Source organism: Paramisgurnus dabryanus, chromosome 7, assembly GCF_030506205.2.
Source record: "Paramisgurnus dabryanus chromosome 7, PD_genome_1.1, whole genome shotgun sequence".
Lineage (NCBI taxonomy): Eukaryota > Metazoa > Chordata > Actinopteri > Cypriniformes > Cobitidae > Paramisgurnus > Paramisgurnus dabryanus.
This window is the reverse complement of record NC_133343.1, coordinates 27,486,796-27,503,022: the sequence shown is the minus strand read 5'-3', so window position 1 is coordinate 27,503,022 and position 16,227 is coordinate 27,486,796. Positions and strand designations below refer to the sequence as shown.

General features: G+C 37.3%; 3 protein-coding genes across 4 annotated transcripts; 1 reads left to right on the top strand and 2 right to left on the bottom strand.

The window, feature by feature from the left end:
- Positions 1–44: 44 nt before the first annotated feature.
- vhl (von Hippel-Lindau tumor suppressor) lies at positions 45–1,714 on the bottom strand. The gene is made up of 3 exons (XM_065264712.2): positions 1,281–1,714; positions 603–725; positions 45–412 (listed from the first exon to the last, which is right to left on the bottom strand). The coding sequence occupies exons 1-3, from the start codon at positions 1,474–1,476 to the stop codon at positions 219–221; spliced, it is 513 nt and encodes a 170-aa protein (XP_065120784.1). The 5' UTR covers positions 1,477–1,714; the 3' UTR covers positions 45–218.
- A 2,380-nt stretch (positions 1,715–4,094) lies between these two features.
- Positions 4,095–13,068, bottom strand: crbn (cereblon). Of its 2 annotated transcripts, none has more exons than XM_065264707.1 (11): positions 12,947–13,068; positions 12,309–12,418; positions 11,481–11,683; positions 11,166–11,324; positions 10,784–10,940; positions 10,552–10,614; positions 10,286–10,370; positions 10,090–10,205; positions 9,734–9,798; positions 9,512–9,643; positions 4,095–5,425 (listed from the first exon to the last, which is right to left on the bottom strand). In XM_065264707.1, the coding sequence occupies exons 1-11, from the start codon at positions 13,017–13,019 to the stop codon at positions 5,248–5,250; spliced, it is 1,341 nt and encodes a 446-aa protein (XP_065120779.1). In that variant the 5' UTR covers positions 13,020–13,068; the 3' UTR covers positions 4,095–5,247. The 2 variants fall into 2 exon arrangements, with proteins under 2 accessions (XP_065120779.1, XP_065120780.1); XM_065264708.1 differs by having other exon boundaries at positions 10,811–10,940.
- Positions 13,069–13,468: 400 nt separating this feature from the next.
- LOC135746113 (dnaJ homolog subfamily B member 9) lies at positions 13,469–16,118 on the top strand. Its single transcript, XM_065264619.2, has 3 exons — positions 13,469–13,573; positions 14,159–14,373; positions 14,497–16,118. Exons 2-3 carry the CDS (start codon positions 14,166–14,168, stop codon positions 14,796–14,798), a joined length of 510 nt encoding a protein of 169 aa, XP_065120691.1. The 5' UTR covers positions 13,469–13,573; positions 14,159–14,165; the 3' UTR covers positions 14,799–16,118.
- Positions 16,119–16,227: the final 109 nt, after the last annotated feature.

Sequence of the window (16,227 nt, the reverse complement as noted above, 5' to 3'; positions counted from 1 at the left end):
CAAAATATAAAAAACAAATACAACTTGACAAAAAATTTACATACAGTATTGCTCTCAGCATTTTGTGTATTCTTAACAAATGCCTTTGTTTAAAGCAGAAAACATCAATTTGCTTAAGAAAATGTTCCTCCTGTTTTCAGGTTTATCAACATTTTACCATGTCACCATTGTCAGTTGTATATGGTTATGCTGAACAAACATGATTAATGTTCAGACTTTTATCTGTTTTGCTCTTCTCTGTTCTCCAATAATTTCTGTTCTACTCGCTGACTTATCCGTCGTAGATCAGCGTGAATGCTGGGTCTCTGAGCGAGGTCGTCTTGTAGGCATCGACCTATCTCCAGTCGACAGATATCTTCTGCGCGCACCAACCGCCGCACTACTTGCAGACAGCGCTCTCGCAAGGTCAGCACTGGTAAACGCAAAAATATAAAATGCAAGGTTAATTTATTTGCAAACTAAATGGCTTTAATACAGAGATTTGCACTGCATTAGGCCTTTGAATAAGTGCTTTGTGCCATACTCCTATTCAGGCATCTGAAATGGGAAAATGAAGTACTTAAGTCTGAATACTGAGGAAGATATGAGAACAGGTGGTATACCAGGCAAGGTGATGTTGGCAATTGAGAGCTGTCCATTTTCAAGGGTTGCTGGCAAATACATCTCTTTATTATTCACCAACATTGGATCGTCAGTCTCTGCATCCCGAAACATCCATGGGTGACCTACCAGAACAAAACAAAAAAATTGTTCAAATAGATAACTTTAATAGTTTGGTTAAGATTTATTGCCCGTTTCCTGAATGGAGAAATTCATCTTCGGCACCTAGAGACCCATTTGGACAAACAATGAATACAATGCATTTACATTAGGGCTGCATTACAACTAATCACAACTAAACGTTTGCAAAATAAAAGTTTTGGTTTACATCATGTATGTGTGTGTGTACTGTGTATAATACTTATGTATATAAATACACATGTATATTTTAAGAAAAAAAAATGTAAATATAAAGTATTGATATTTGTATATAATACAAAAGTACACATGTAAATATTATATGCGTTTATATATAATTATTATACGCACATGTATGATGTAAACAAAAACTTTTATTTTGCAAACGATTAGTTTGTTAGTTAGCACACATTTGTACCACTACATACAAATACTAAATGTCTTTAATAAATGGTTTAAAACACGAACAAATTATCTTTTACAACTTAAACGTAACTTAACTACACAACAGCCATCAGTTAACTAGAAGAGAGTTTACGAACCTACATATGTTGTCATTTTCCGTCCTGTGTAAGGCTGAATGTCCACGTATGGCTGCGGCTCTCCGCGGAAGTTGATCCACATCGGCTTCACGACGCGCGGACTGCGGTTACAAAACACCACGTATGCCGGTAGTCGGCTAACCAGCGATCGGACCAGCGGCAAGGGCGGCTGCCCTTCCTGATGCTCTTGAGGCATCGTCAAAAACACAGCACAGCTAAAAGACTGACAAAACTAAACGGCTTATTTAACTAGCAAACAAATATCCACGACAATCTATTCACGAAATTGATATATTCCAAATAAATTAAATAGCCCAGAGGGCCACGGGAGTGATACAAACACAGAAAAGAACATTACGTAAGGAGATCATATCTCGGTACGTGACTCTCAACACTATCCTGTATGTTGTTGTGATTACGTAATCTTCTTCGTGCTTATTGGCGGTTCGCATTCTTATTCAGAGCATTACCGCCATCTACTGTAGGCAATGGATCAGAGACTTGAGTCGTGCCCTCCTGTTACTGCGTGGTTTAGCTCCTCCATGAAAATCCCAACTCCCTTCCAGCAACTATAATTAAGAATAATAATAATAAAAAAGCATTCATTCTATCTTACCTACGGTATATTTTATGTATTAACTTGGTTGGATTACTTAATCATCCCAAAGCCAATGAAGAAGACAGCAAGTGTGTAACACCTCCCTCTAGCGGTTTAGTTGGGAAATGCAAACTTTCTGGGGCACTAAATTCTTTCTGCTTTTTAATTAAAATCTCAACCATGTGGACTTAACATTTTATAAATTACTAAGGACCATAGTTCCTCATAACACATCTTTACTGTTCTACTAAATAAACTAGCTGTTTCTCAATGTCAAGGTTACTTCCTTGGCAGGACTGGTCCTTACAAATCACTTCCTTCAGAGGCTAGGCGAGGGTCCTCTTTAGCATTCGGAGAGAACATGTTAATGGGGCTAGCAAGTGCACGTCATTACGTCAATGAAAAGGTGTGCTTTCGGCGCTGCACGCATAGGATTGTGGATGATTTCAGCGCGCAGAGGATACACATATGCATTCTTTCCTGTATATGGGATATTTCTCAAACGAAGGACTCAGTCCTTGGTTGAAATTCCGAGGATCCTCAACAATGGAACAGTCCTTCAACGGATGTCGATGACGTAGCACAGGGGCGCTAGACATAAAGCTTTATTGGGGCACAGGCCCCCCATTTTTTTCAGATTTTTTTTAAAGCCTGCTGTGTGCAACACTTTATACAATTTCCTTTACTTAACACACTATTAAACTGCACTGGGAAAGATAAACATTTTATAAAAAAAATATTTAAGTATAATCTTCATATACTTAACACTTTTAACATGTTTGGTGGCATAAATGGCATAAAATGTTTGAAAATAATGAGAACATTTAGAAAATATTCTCTTGCATGTTACATTATATAATGATATCAATGATTAATAACTAATTTTTTAAAAGAATATTTTTTACAATAACACTATTTCAAGAAATTTTATAGCCATAGTTACTGCTAACTGATTATTAACTCAATCGAGTGGCGTCACCTGGACTTTTGTATGCGGGTGAACGCGCACACACGTGTGAACATGAATTTGACGACTGCTGTGTCGCTTTTACAAACATGATTAAAAAATTACATTGTATTTTAACAAACATAACTACATTGCATATAGATCCATTTTGCCGCGTTTGACTTTGTAAATGAATAAACTATAACTGCTCAAATTTAAACTTGAGATTTACACTTGGGCACGTGCCCCAGTAAAAGGGGTCTAGCGACACCCCTGACGTAGCATCCTCTAACGCCGCATTCAGACAGCCAGCGATGTTATCGCTGCTCATCGCCTGCCGCTGGTGGTTGATGTCGCTTGTGGGCGTTCCCACTTCTGGTTGCGTAATAGTGTGACGTTACCCCATGTTGTAAACAACAAATCAGTGCTCCACTTACTTCACTCCCATTGGTAGTCGCTCGTGAAACTCGCTGCTAATTTGCATAAAGTTAAACTTTTCTCAACTTTTGTCGCGCGACTCCGTCGCTAATCACGCCTACATTCTGTCGCCAACGGTCACGTTCGCTCGTGTCACCGGAAGTCGCCCAGTTTCCATTGAAATGAATGAGATCGCGTCGCTCTGCTACTGCTTGTCGTTGGCTGTCTGAATGGGGCGTAAATTCTGGCTTCCGAGGATCCTTCCTTGACATTGAGAAACGGCTCTAGTCTCACCTACATCTTGTATGGCCTGAGAGTGAGTAAAATAAAGGGATATAGTTCACCCAAAAATAAAAAAAATTGTAATTTGCTCGCATTCATGTTGTACGAGTTAATTCTACTGTTGAACACAAAATATATTTTGATAAATAAAGGTAAGCACACAGTTAAAGGCACCCATTGACTGAGTTTTATTTCCTATTATAGAAGTCAATGGGTACCATGTCTGTGTGGTTGGTTACAAATATTTATCAAAATATTTTATTTTGTGTTCAACAGAAACAAAAAATGACACAGGTTAAGAACATCATGATCCTAACCCTAACCCGAATTTTCATTTTTGAGTGAACTGTCCCTTTAACAGCAAACCTTCATTATTCGGTGAACTATCCCTTTAAAACTTTTTTAGCCCAAGAGATGGTGTAGAAGTTTGTCGCATTTTAGACCAAAATTATCACAAAAATTTGTTTCAAATCCAACAACAGCAAACCATTTAGAGGCTTCCCAAAGTGTTTCAATGATGCCAATGTCTGGCTATTGTTATTGCTGATAACAAGTCTGATCAAACACACAGTCAACTTTTAGAAGCAGTTTATTGATGAAAACTGAGCAGTACTGAACCTTATAAGTATTGATCTCATGAAAGAGTAGCATTCCAGATATGTAAGTTAGCATGTACGGACGTTTGTGTTGTCTTATTCTTACTACACCTACATAAATGATCACTGTAAAATGTATATTTGTGCAGAATATATTTGCTGTATCAATCCATTTAATGTATATGTGACATGATGTTTTTTTTCTTCAAATGACGCTTCTCAATGCAGACAGCATTTTGTCGACACACCAAGCCCTATCTGGATGTACATACTGTAGCTCAGCATATGTTTGACTCCCTCAAAAACAAACTGTATTAATACCATCCAAATAAATGGTCTGTAACAAAGAAAACAAAACAGAAATTCACAACATGTTTTGAGAATTGCTATTGATATTGATTCTAAACAACATAAAAAGGTAACTCCCTGCCATTTCCCTTATTATCCGACTGGGTACCAATTTTGGTCATCGGTTGTGTGACAGGTGAATTCGAGTAGTCTTGATTTAAAAAGTACAAAAGCACTCGGTACTCCACTGATTGTTGATGACGTCAGTATATTAAGCATAAAAAAACACTCCCCTGGAAGATTTCCCATCACTTTGGGGAACTAGATGAAATGATCACCTTTTGTTACACAAACACAAGTCACTAGTGACACTGGCTGATAAGATTTCTTAAATAAACATCTGACAGCGTACAAACATCACAAACCGATGGCCGACCCTCGTCTCTGCTTGAATACTTAAAGCAAAGCATCAATAACAGTTATCTAGGAAGTAATAACAAGGGAAAAGTGCTTCGAAATGAAATTAAGTACATTACCCAAGATTGAAATTACTCAAAAGCCTGTTTGTTCTGATATTGCACATATCAGGCTATAATACACACAGCAAAGTGTGTGTAAAGGCAACAACTTGAGTTCTGTTGAACCTTCTACTCGTGTCTTATGCGATCATGTCTCCTTTTCCTTCCTCTCCCTATTCATGCATTCACCTACACACTTAATCTTGCACTTTTTTTGGGTGAGGTTTTGGAGTCTCATGTTTTTGGGGTGACAGAGGAATCCCTTAGTGGGAATTTACGCTTGCGTTTTGGGTTTAAGGGCAAAGGTAATCCACACATCATATCACAGGCACAGCAAGCGTGACCCCTCGACCCCCTCCTCGCCTTGCGGAATTGTTGGCAGCAGGGCAGAACGGGTCAAACCCCAGAAACGAGGAGGACTCAGATCCTTCTTTACTGCGGAGAACTTCCAGCCCATATGAGAACCACAGGTTCTGCACTGAGCAATCGTCCACGCGTACCTGAGAACAAAATAGACAAAATAAATGTAAGGAGACATATTGATCCCTAACTAAATCTCTGTGTAGGCTGATTCTTAAAATCAAAACCAAAACCCTTTAACGTGTGTTCACACCAGATGTGGTAGAGGCGGCAAAAATGCACTATTCGCGCATAGTTGGATGCTTGAACATTTTGAGTTTCCTCTCTTCATTCGCGTTTGAAATTCTAGTCATTCAAGACATTCACACGGAAATTCGCGCCATGGGAGGGGCTTCTGCGACATTGCTCGCTTCCTGTAATCACGTCACTTCTAGAGCAAGCTCCTGATTTGTTAAAGGAATAGTCTACTCATTTTCAATATTAAAATATGTTATTACCTTAATTAAGAAGAGTTGATACATCCCTCTATCATCTTAGTGCGTGCACGTAAGCGCTGGGGCGCGCTGCGACACTTCGATAGCATTTAGCTTAGCCCCATTCATTCAATGGTACCACTCAGAGATAAAGTTAGAAGTGACCAAACACATCAACGTTTTTCCTATTTAAGACGAGAAGTTATACGAGCAAGTTTGGTGGTACAAAATAAAACGTAGCGCTTTTCTAAGCGGATTTAAAAGAGGAACTATATTGTATGGCGGAACAGCACTTTTCGACTCGGCGCAGTAACGCTCTCCCTCTCCCATTATGAGAGAGACAGGGGTAGCTGCAGCTTGGAGCAATGGGCGTGGCAAGAGGTAGGGGCGTGGCAGGAGGTAGGGGCGTGGTAAGAGGTTTCTCATTGGTCAAAGGAGCTTCCTCCTGGCAACTGCGTTGGCCAATCAGCCGTAACCATAGTTATACGTCATTTCCTTTAGCTAAAAAGAAATCGTAATTTTCTTTTGATGGAAAGAAGAAGATGGATATAATACATGTGCGATATAATTTGATGGTCTCTTTGCTTGATGTCTTCTCAGCTTCGGGGATTATTTAATTGTTGTTGACAGATACATGTTACAGTGAGAAAAATTAATGACTGCATTTGCATCGAAGACATCCGAGTCGGCGATTTATGTCGATGTCCGTTCTGTGCTCTCAGTGTTGTTAGAATATCGCAAGATACAAAGCCATTTGCAAAGCCACAGACTTCGCGCGCTTCGCCATTGTGCGTTCTATTTAGATAGAGAGTTTGATGGCTTCTGTTCTAAGGAATAAGTTTTGAACACAAGAACACAAGCCTTTGATGACAACTTCAATTGACGTTTCAAAAAAATTATTGTAAAAATGACTGAATAAATGTTTTTTTGGATAAAATGTTGTTTGTTTTGCTTAATTGATTAATGTCACTTAAAAGAAGTGTATTAAACCGTTTTTACTTCATTTAATAATTATATGGTTTGATCAAACACGTATATGCCTTTATACAGCCAAAACATTTGCTGTACCATTTTTATAAAAAATAACATTACTTTTAGAGACATTTTTATCTTTAAAATAATAATTTGTTTTTTAATGATTTTTTAATTGTATTATTTAGTTCAAATACAGACATTTCAAGTATAATGCAATAAAAAATTATGAATACAAAGCAATGTAAATACAGCTCAAAATGTGTAAATCGGAGAATAACAAGTATAAAATGAAAAATACAAATGAATACAAAAATAAAAGTTTATGAGTCAAATTAGTTATAGATATTTTCAAAGACTTTTTGTTTTGTTATCTCATGTTTGAAAGGGTTTCAAAGTATACTGCTAGGTCTTATAAAAGGTAATATATGAGGGTTTCTTTTATTTGTGTATTAATGCATATAAAACGTCGACAAAATAATTTAATTATATAAATTTTTTTCCAGAAAAATATGGGTTTTGGAAACAAAGTAAAATGTCATGAGGTTCTAAATTCTAATACTGGGAATTTCTATTTTAGGAATATCTATTTTGAAGTCAGTCCAAAATGAAATAGAAAAAGGGCAATACAAAAATAAATGTTTAATATCTTTAATTGATGTTTTACAAAAAGTGCATTTATCACAAACATTATAAATGTTTTTAACGATTGATCCTGAAAAAGTTGCGGTGGTGATGACGTCATGTAACCCGCGCCATACAGAAGGTGTCGAAGGTAACGTACTTTTGAATGAATTCTCAATATCAATATTGTTATTTTAACAGTGAAAGAAATGTATTTTGTATAGTGTTATATATGCAGCTAAATGTTGTGCTATATGAAGAGTTGTCATTAGGGGGCAACAGTGTTCTATATTAGAGTGAGTTCTGTACTGAATAAAGCAGTAAAAGAAGTGAGTGAATCAGCAAACAGCGTGTGAGTGTTGCTCTATGTGTTACGATAAAATTGTTTATATACATACATCAGCAAGCAACATAGTATATAGTGATTAAGTTTATGGCTCGCTTTTATGCGGATCAGGAAGGTTTTCGCGTCCAATTGAAAAGACCTTACGGCACGCCCCATTCCTCGTGGCACGCCCCATTTCTTTCCGACCTCTTGCCACGCCCATTGCTCCAGCCTGCAGCTACCTCTACTTGTTATGAGAGGGAGAAGGGGAGCAGATTTTTCAGGCGAGTTGAAGTACTCCCAAAAGTGCTATTACGCCATACAATATAGTTCCTCTTTTAAATCCGCTTAGAAAAGCGCTATGTTTTATTTTGTACCACCAAACTTGCTCGTATAACTACTCGTCTTAAATAGGAAAAACGTTGATGTGTTTGGTCACTTCTAACTTTATCTCTGAGTGGTACCATTGAATGAATGGGGCTAAGCTAAATGCTATCGAAGTGTCGCAGCGCGCCCCAGCGCTTACGTGCAGGCACTAAGATGATAGAGGGATGTATCAACTCTTCTTAGTTAAGGTAATAACATATTTTAATATTGAAAATGAGTAGACTATTCCTTTAACAAGCTGCGAATATCCGTCAAAGTTCTTTTTTCTTTAACTCACGCATTTCCCACAGCAACGCATAAGTCGCGCCTTCCACGCCATTCATGCTTACCGCACCGAAGGATGCCTATACGTGTCTTTGCATTGACTTAATATGTAAATAACTCGCGCTTGCCGCCTCTTCCAACTGGTGTGAATGCACCATAAGTAAGTCGCACCACTAGGTGGCCATGAAAAGGTCATGTTACTTCCATTAAGGGAACATAGGGACCATCAATGGTCACTAGGGGTGGGCCGATCCAATACTTTGGATCGGATATCGGGTCAATACGGACCTTTTTTGCTGGATCGGGTATCGAAAAAACGGGGCCGATCCAAATCCGATACTGTGCATTACTTGTGGTTGTTACTGTCATGCTACAGAAAAGTCAAACTATTATAAAAGCACCATAAATGTTATTATACACTATATTCAAAATCTTCCTAATATATTCAACAGCCTTATGCGAAAAACAAATGCAAATATGAAGATATTTAAGGTCACAAAAACTGAATGGTTTGGTGCTCGCCGAGTTAATACACTGGAGTAGCGTGAATTAAATATGTCATACACACACACAGAAACACACACAAAAGCCGTATTTTAAACATCTGATTAAAGTCTTTCATGTTGTGACAGTTTGCGCAATTAAGTAAAAATGTACTTGAACTTTTTATTTGCTCAGTCGTATGTCCACTCAAAAACAATTATTCAATTTGTAAAAACACTTAAATTCTTTTAACTTGTATCTCATTAAAAAAAAAATTCACTTGACATGATATTCTCTTGATTTTGTGCAACATGTTTTGTGTGTATATGTGTGCGTATATATATTTATGTGTTTATACACACACAATTCTAAATGGATCAAGAAAAATACTAGTATTGGATCGGGATCGGTCGATACTCAGAATACAGGTATCGAAATCGTATCGGTAATAGAAAAAGTGGATCGGCCCAGCCCTAATGGTCACTGGTTTTTACATTGCATTACGAACTTTCCAGTGCACTGGAAGGATTTTGCGATTGAGACAGCCCTTAAAATGGCCGACTCCCTGTTCAGTGCCCCGACTACTGAACAAGGGAGCTGATTGAAACACAGCCATAGTAATCAAGACAAGATAGACACCAGACTATTTAAAAAATAGAAAGGAAAGTATATTAAAATACTCAAACATTGATGCTCACCCCGGAAACCAACTATGAAGTGTGGAAGGTCGCCCAACTAAGTTAAGGTTGTTGGCCTTGTAGACTGTAAGTGTCTCATGAACATAACCATGGGGATTCACATATGCTGCCATCGGCCCATAAAGAGACAGACTACAAAGATAAAGTGCAATTTTCATTATATTTCACTTAAATTGCTCATTTTATCAATGCATGTTATTTAGATTTTTATATTCGTCTGACCTGAAGATCTCATTCTTGCTGGTTATCTCTGTATCCTGACACTGTTTACAGCACAGAGAGGTGCACTGGAAAATACATAAATGCATCAAAATAAAAAAATAAAGTCTCATATTTACATTACAATGGACAAACAGTGATTTTGCAATTATAAACATGTACACTTAAAGGTGCAATGTGTACATTTTATTGGGATCTATTTATAGAAATGCAATATAATATTACTATATTTTCAGTGGCATATAACAACCTTACATAAAGAACCGTTATTATAACCATCGTTTTTATCTACATATTGTAATTCCCAACATATCTCAATGCCGCTTAAATCTACACAGTGCATCTTTAAACACACATACCCTGTCCATGATGTCCAACTCGCAGCGAAGTCTCTGTATGGCGCTGCCAATCTTTAACAGCTGCAGTCTAAGACCGTCATCAATCGGCAGACATGCGGCGACCCTGTACGAGAAATCTACAGAGAGAAATGCTTTATGACTACATGTGAGTGTCTGAGGGCTCCAGGTGCTTGTATGAAAAGCATGTATGCTTTACCTGTGGGATTTGTGGGCAGGGACTCATCTTTGAGGTTTTCATCCCATTCGTGTAGTTGTTTCTTTACCCTGCTCATAAGCGTTTTCTTGAGAGACACATACAAAATGACCAATCACTTAAATGTTCAAATAAGTTGCATTTAACAACACAGTCACAGTTTACAAAAGACGACAAAATATATAGGCTGCTAGAACAGTAACTTGCCTTGTCTTTAGGTATAGTTTAATTTTATATTTGCAAAAATCTATACAAGAACTTGAACTCACTGAGTCATAAAGGGAATATACCCAAGGTGGCCATGCTGTCATGCTAGCTGAGAGAAACTTCTTCTGTAAAAGACAGTGAGATGATATAGAAAATGAATCATTAAAATTAACGTTACTGACAGAAACTCCACAAGAAAGTAGAAGCAGTAAACGGTCTACTTGAAATAAATCTAAAAATCCAAATCAGAACTATAAACTACTACAAAACACTAGTATGCGAGCAATATGTTACCCGTTTATAGGTCTGGCTGCACCGCACCTGCTGTGTTGTTGGTTGTGTGTGTTTGGTCTGTGGCGTTTGTGTGTGTAAACGTGGCAGGAATTGCAAAGTGCATAAAGGGTCCGGCAGAATCCTTTCAGGTAAAATCTGCACTTTTGCCTGACGAATCCTGTAAAGACACAAATATTTACAAAGTTACAGCTTTTCAATTCAAAGTAGTTCACTGCTGTAAAGTATAAATGATAATATTTGTCTGTTATTGTTAACCTTCTTAACAGTTCGAAAAGCACAATATACATATATACACACATTTGGATATTTTCAATATAGTAGGTACATGTAAAGCATCCTTATTGCATACAACACATTGTTTTTATTTGTTGATGGCTCATACCCATCGGCTTGTGTGCGTATGTCATGCACTCTGAAGCGCTGCCGTCCAATAGCTTTGATCTTTACAGTCTCTATTCCATACTCCTGCTCCTCGCGAAATGCATAGATCTCGGCAGTCGTCCCAAACTCTGCCTTCATCTCCGTTCCACTTGCATCAGGACTGAGAAAGATAGAGAATCGGTTGAATCGGGACATACATTTAAAAAAGTGCAGCAATCCTCTTACTAATGTTTCAAAGATACATTATCATTATAAAAGGAGATACATTATATAGTATATATAGAAGTATATAGATATAGTATATTTTTGTGGGTACCTGTGTGCAAGCACCGCAAATGTGCGATCTCTGCTTACGAGGTTGCGAAACATGCTGACCTCCTGCGGTCGGAAGAGCTGTAAGGGCAGCGTCTGACCTGGGATCAGTATGAGAGCAATGTGGGGAAGAACTGGCAGATTCTGCACGCTGTCCTCATCGTGCAGGGTACGGCCATGAAACTCTTCCATGTCTGAGCCCAGATACTTGATAAATGTTAATAAAAGGACACACACACACACACACACACACACACACACACACACACACACACACACACACACACAACAAACAAACAGAGAAAAAAAATATTGGTGATTTTATGGGTATTTATTGCACATTTATTAAAAGGGACATTTCACAAGACTTTTTTATGATGTCGAATAAATCTTGGTGTCTCCAGAGTACATATGTGAAGTTCTAGCTCAAAATATTATATAGATAATTTATTATAGCATGTTAAAATTGCCTCTTTGTAGGTGTGGGCAGCGCCGTGGTTGGATAGTGCAGATTAAGGGGCGGTATTATCCCCTTCTGACATCACAACGGGAGCCAAATTTGAATGACCTTTCACATGCTTGCAGAGAATGGTTTACCAAAACTAAGTTAATGGGTTGTTTTTTTTTTACATTTTCTAAGTTGATAGAAGCACTGGGAACCCAATTATAGCACTTAAACACATAAAAAGTTAGATTTTCATGATATGTCCCCTTTAAATCACAACTTGCAGTGCATATAAATGAATATTATGCAATGTAAATGAATTATTATAAAGCTACATCCACATCACATGACTTTAGTGTTTGTGTTTGAATGATGGATGAAACTCACAGCGTGTGAGGTTGGCAGACTCGTGTCAAAGTTTATAATACTTGTCTTTTCTGCATCCTCACCATCTCGATCCTCCAACGTCTCCATGTCGTCTTCTTCTTCTTCGTTTTCTGTTGACAAATACAGAAACATTTGGAAAGTCATGCTTTCACTTTCACCCGTTTCAACCTGGTTTCAATTTTCATCTCGTATATTTTAATTTGACAAACTAGCCTTGCTTACAGCCAATAATTTTACAATACCAACAAGAAATTCTCCCATCTATATAGAATATTGCAAAGAATATAACAAAAACTAAATGCAAGTTGGCCCCAAACTAACCTTGGCTCAAAATGAACCATTCTGTGGTTCAACTACAACTACCATAGTTAAGATTACTGTAGTAAAGCCATAGTTAGGGGTCCAGTCAATTAGGCTCACGAAACATTCATTTAACATTAACTTATAATTGAACTGAATGATCGATCTGGTTTAAATAACTCAGTTTAAGGAAACCCTCTCAGCTGTCATACACGGAGACTCCTGTTGGAAAACGTGTGCAAATAACTCCCTGCACGTATGAAGGAGCACAACAACAAAGCGTGTTTTTGATACTGCCATATCGCCTTGATTCGCGTGAGACTATTCAACACATGTACCTGGCAGGAGCTGTAGTTGGTTCCCCATTTCGTCGTTAACGTTGTTATCGCCTCCGCCCCTCTCAGCAGCCATAGCCGTATGTTTACAATCCGCACTCAACAAGCGCAGGCACAAACGCCAAGAAATGTGTGGTGAAAATCTCACAGCGACCTCGCGTGGCTGTACAATGAAGTTGCGAAATCATCCAATATGATTAAAATTCTGCTTTTAAAAAACTCGCAAACGCTACATAAACCAACCTAAAAATATATATAATGTTTTTGCTATGAAAAAGCATATACCTTTACTGCAAAGCTAAAAAAGTACTTCACGGAATTATTAAAATGATTGTAAACATAACATAAGAAAAAAAGAAACGCTAATGTTGTATTTTGATAATTTGTTAACGAGCACAAAGTAGGGTCAATTAAGTTAAATTATTTTTTATTATGTAATGTTTATCATAAATTGTATAATTCCGTGAATCATCACATAAGAGGTTGTAGAACATCCGGGTCCTCAAAGCGTACTAATTTCAACATACTAATTGTCAGAACGGATAGTATACAAAATTGGACGCAGGAAGCGTTGTATTCTCTGTTGTGATAGAAGTTGCTCCGTGACTTAAACAATATTGTCCTGCTTTGGTAAGTTAAGTTTGCTAAAATATAACGGTGTAACAATCTTAATTTTTAAATCATGTGGACACTTTAAGGAAGAGACGCTGTGCAACTTTATAAATGTCTTTGCATATAAATATAAAACCGAGTTTTAAAAAACGCTATTTTAAAACGTTACTTTAAATTGCAATTTGATAGGCTTTTATTCAGTTAATTATAAATTATTCACTTTGCCAAAATTAGTGATACATTTTACTAATTAAATGTGATGAACTACACCTGTGGTGGCAAAAACTGTGGTTCCTGGATCAGCATCTTTCCTATTTTAAACAGTCTTAACCTAAACTTCACCCATAACCCCACCACAACTAACATTGAAAATCAAAGGGGAAATAAACTGAAAAGTTTGGGATACAAAATCCTAACCCAGTCCTAACCAAACGTCAAGATGTTATCTTACAATCTGATTAGTTGATTAAATTGTTATTCCTGATCTAATATTGACGTTGATCCAAGAACATACTGCTTTTAATTCTTTTTGAGCCCACTGTATAAACGGTATAGTATGTGCAATATACACAAGTGTATTTAATGTTTCTGTTTTCTCCCTAGGTGGCTAATGGCAACCGCAGAGCATCTATGCATTATGCTTTTGCTGTATGTGAGTACCTGTAGTTGTATGAGTGACTATTACTCACTGCTAGGAGTTCCTCGTTCAGCGTCTATGAGAGAGATCAAGAAAGCCTTTCACAAACTGGCTCTTAAACACCATCCTGACAAGAACCAAAGCCCTAATGCACAGCAGGCATTCACGCACATTGCTCAAGGTGCGTATAACATGAAACATACATCTACATGCATTTAATTCTCCACTATGAACAAAGTTAAGTTAATTTCTATACTATTTATAATGCATTAAGGATAAATCTGTGTCCCTTTCTACTGTTTAGCATATGAGGTGCTGTCAAATAAAGAAAGTAGGAGAGTCTATGACCAAACGGACCACATAACTAATCCTGATAAGAGCAGAGACGGCAGGAAAATGGGCAACAATCCCTTCAATGACAAGGAGGGATTCTATGGCAAAAGCGGTTTTGACCATTTTAGTCTGCAGGAGTTGCTTCGGACGCTACGCCTAGATGCCGACTTTTTCATGGATGAAGAATCTAGTTTTGAAGGATGGAGTTATAATTTTGGAGCTGATGATGATGATGAACAGGTCTTTCTCGGTGATCTTTTCAACATGCTGTGAATATCAGGGTGTGTGATATGTTTTTATATTTATAATTTGTCACTTGTAGTTATTTTAAAAACCTATACAATCTTTTCAAATAAAACTTTTCACCTTTTTAATGCTTTAGCTACAACATTAAATATATCGACATCCAAAGTCATTGTTATGTTTGCAATAGGACTACACATACATGCTAATGCATGATTAAAACAACTGACAGCCAGATAACACAAAATCCTTCATAAACATTCAACCTACCTTATCATGTTCAGCATTTCCTGCTTGAACTGGAAAGGGTGGAGTATTTCAGGGTGTTTTTTCCCCTCTTTGTTCAAATGAAGAACTGGGATTTTGTGTCAGTGTTTTGTCCTCTGTTGATACTCTGCCTATCCTTGCATATGTTTGTGTATAAGTTGGGATGTATTGATATTTTTAGGGGATGACATGTTAAAACAGTCGTCTAAAACAGGTTCACTATAAATTTGGGGTTAGTCAGGCTTTGCCGATCCTCTGTGTGCCAGTAAGATAAATATGGGATGCATAAAGTGCTCTAAATAGATATAAATACAAACTTGTAAAATGCAGTCAAACAATATTACGTTTAATATATAGGATAAAGATGAAGGAAAAGGATTAACTTAGTCCAACCTTCCTTCCTTCTTTGGTTTATCATAACTTATAGGCAGCAAGATCAGCAATTTCCACACCAGGATACATTGTGTACAAAAATAACGTTATAGTAAATAAATAACGCATTCACTTGTTTATCGTTTATTGATATACGCAGGCACTTACAGAATTGAATGCTCACACAAGCCGTCTGTATTGTGAACCATTCTGAACTCAGCCTTGAGGAAGGAAGGATATTTTTGTAAAGCTGTTGGGAAAAGGTCATGGCCTTATTTGGGCCTATAGAAATCACTTCCTACTATTAATCAAACAGTAAAAATAACTCACAGATTTTACATCTTAATGCCATACCTTGTAGCAAAACCATATACAAAAAAAGCAAACTAAACACAGAGGAAAATTCATAACGCAACATAATAGGAAGTTGTGTACTTATAAATTGTGTTATGTAAGAATGTAAGTGACACCTTTCAACATCATTCAACATTGGGCAATGTGCTCCCCAAGTCTCTTGCTCTCTCAATTTTTTTCCATTTAATTTTAATAGGTCCTATGATTAGGCCTATGTTTTGTCTGAACACTATCAAGAGAGTGTGAATATAAATAAAATGTAAGCTATTTATTAAATGAACTGAATTTCCCATGTCCCCTCCCAACAATCTAAAAACATTTTCTAATAGTCCTTCATCTAGACTTTTTAATCATAAGAGATTTTCTAAATTAAAAACATTGTTTTTGCTACTTGTCTTGACGCCCTTTCCTCAGGAAGACAGGACACTCCCCCCTCTCCCACCCAAAAGAGCCAAGGCTAAGTCTA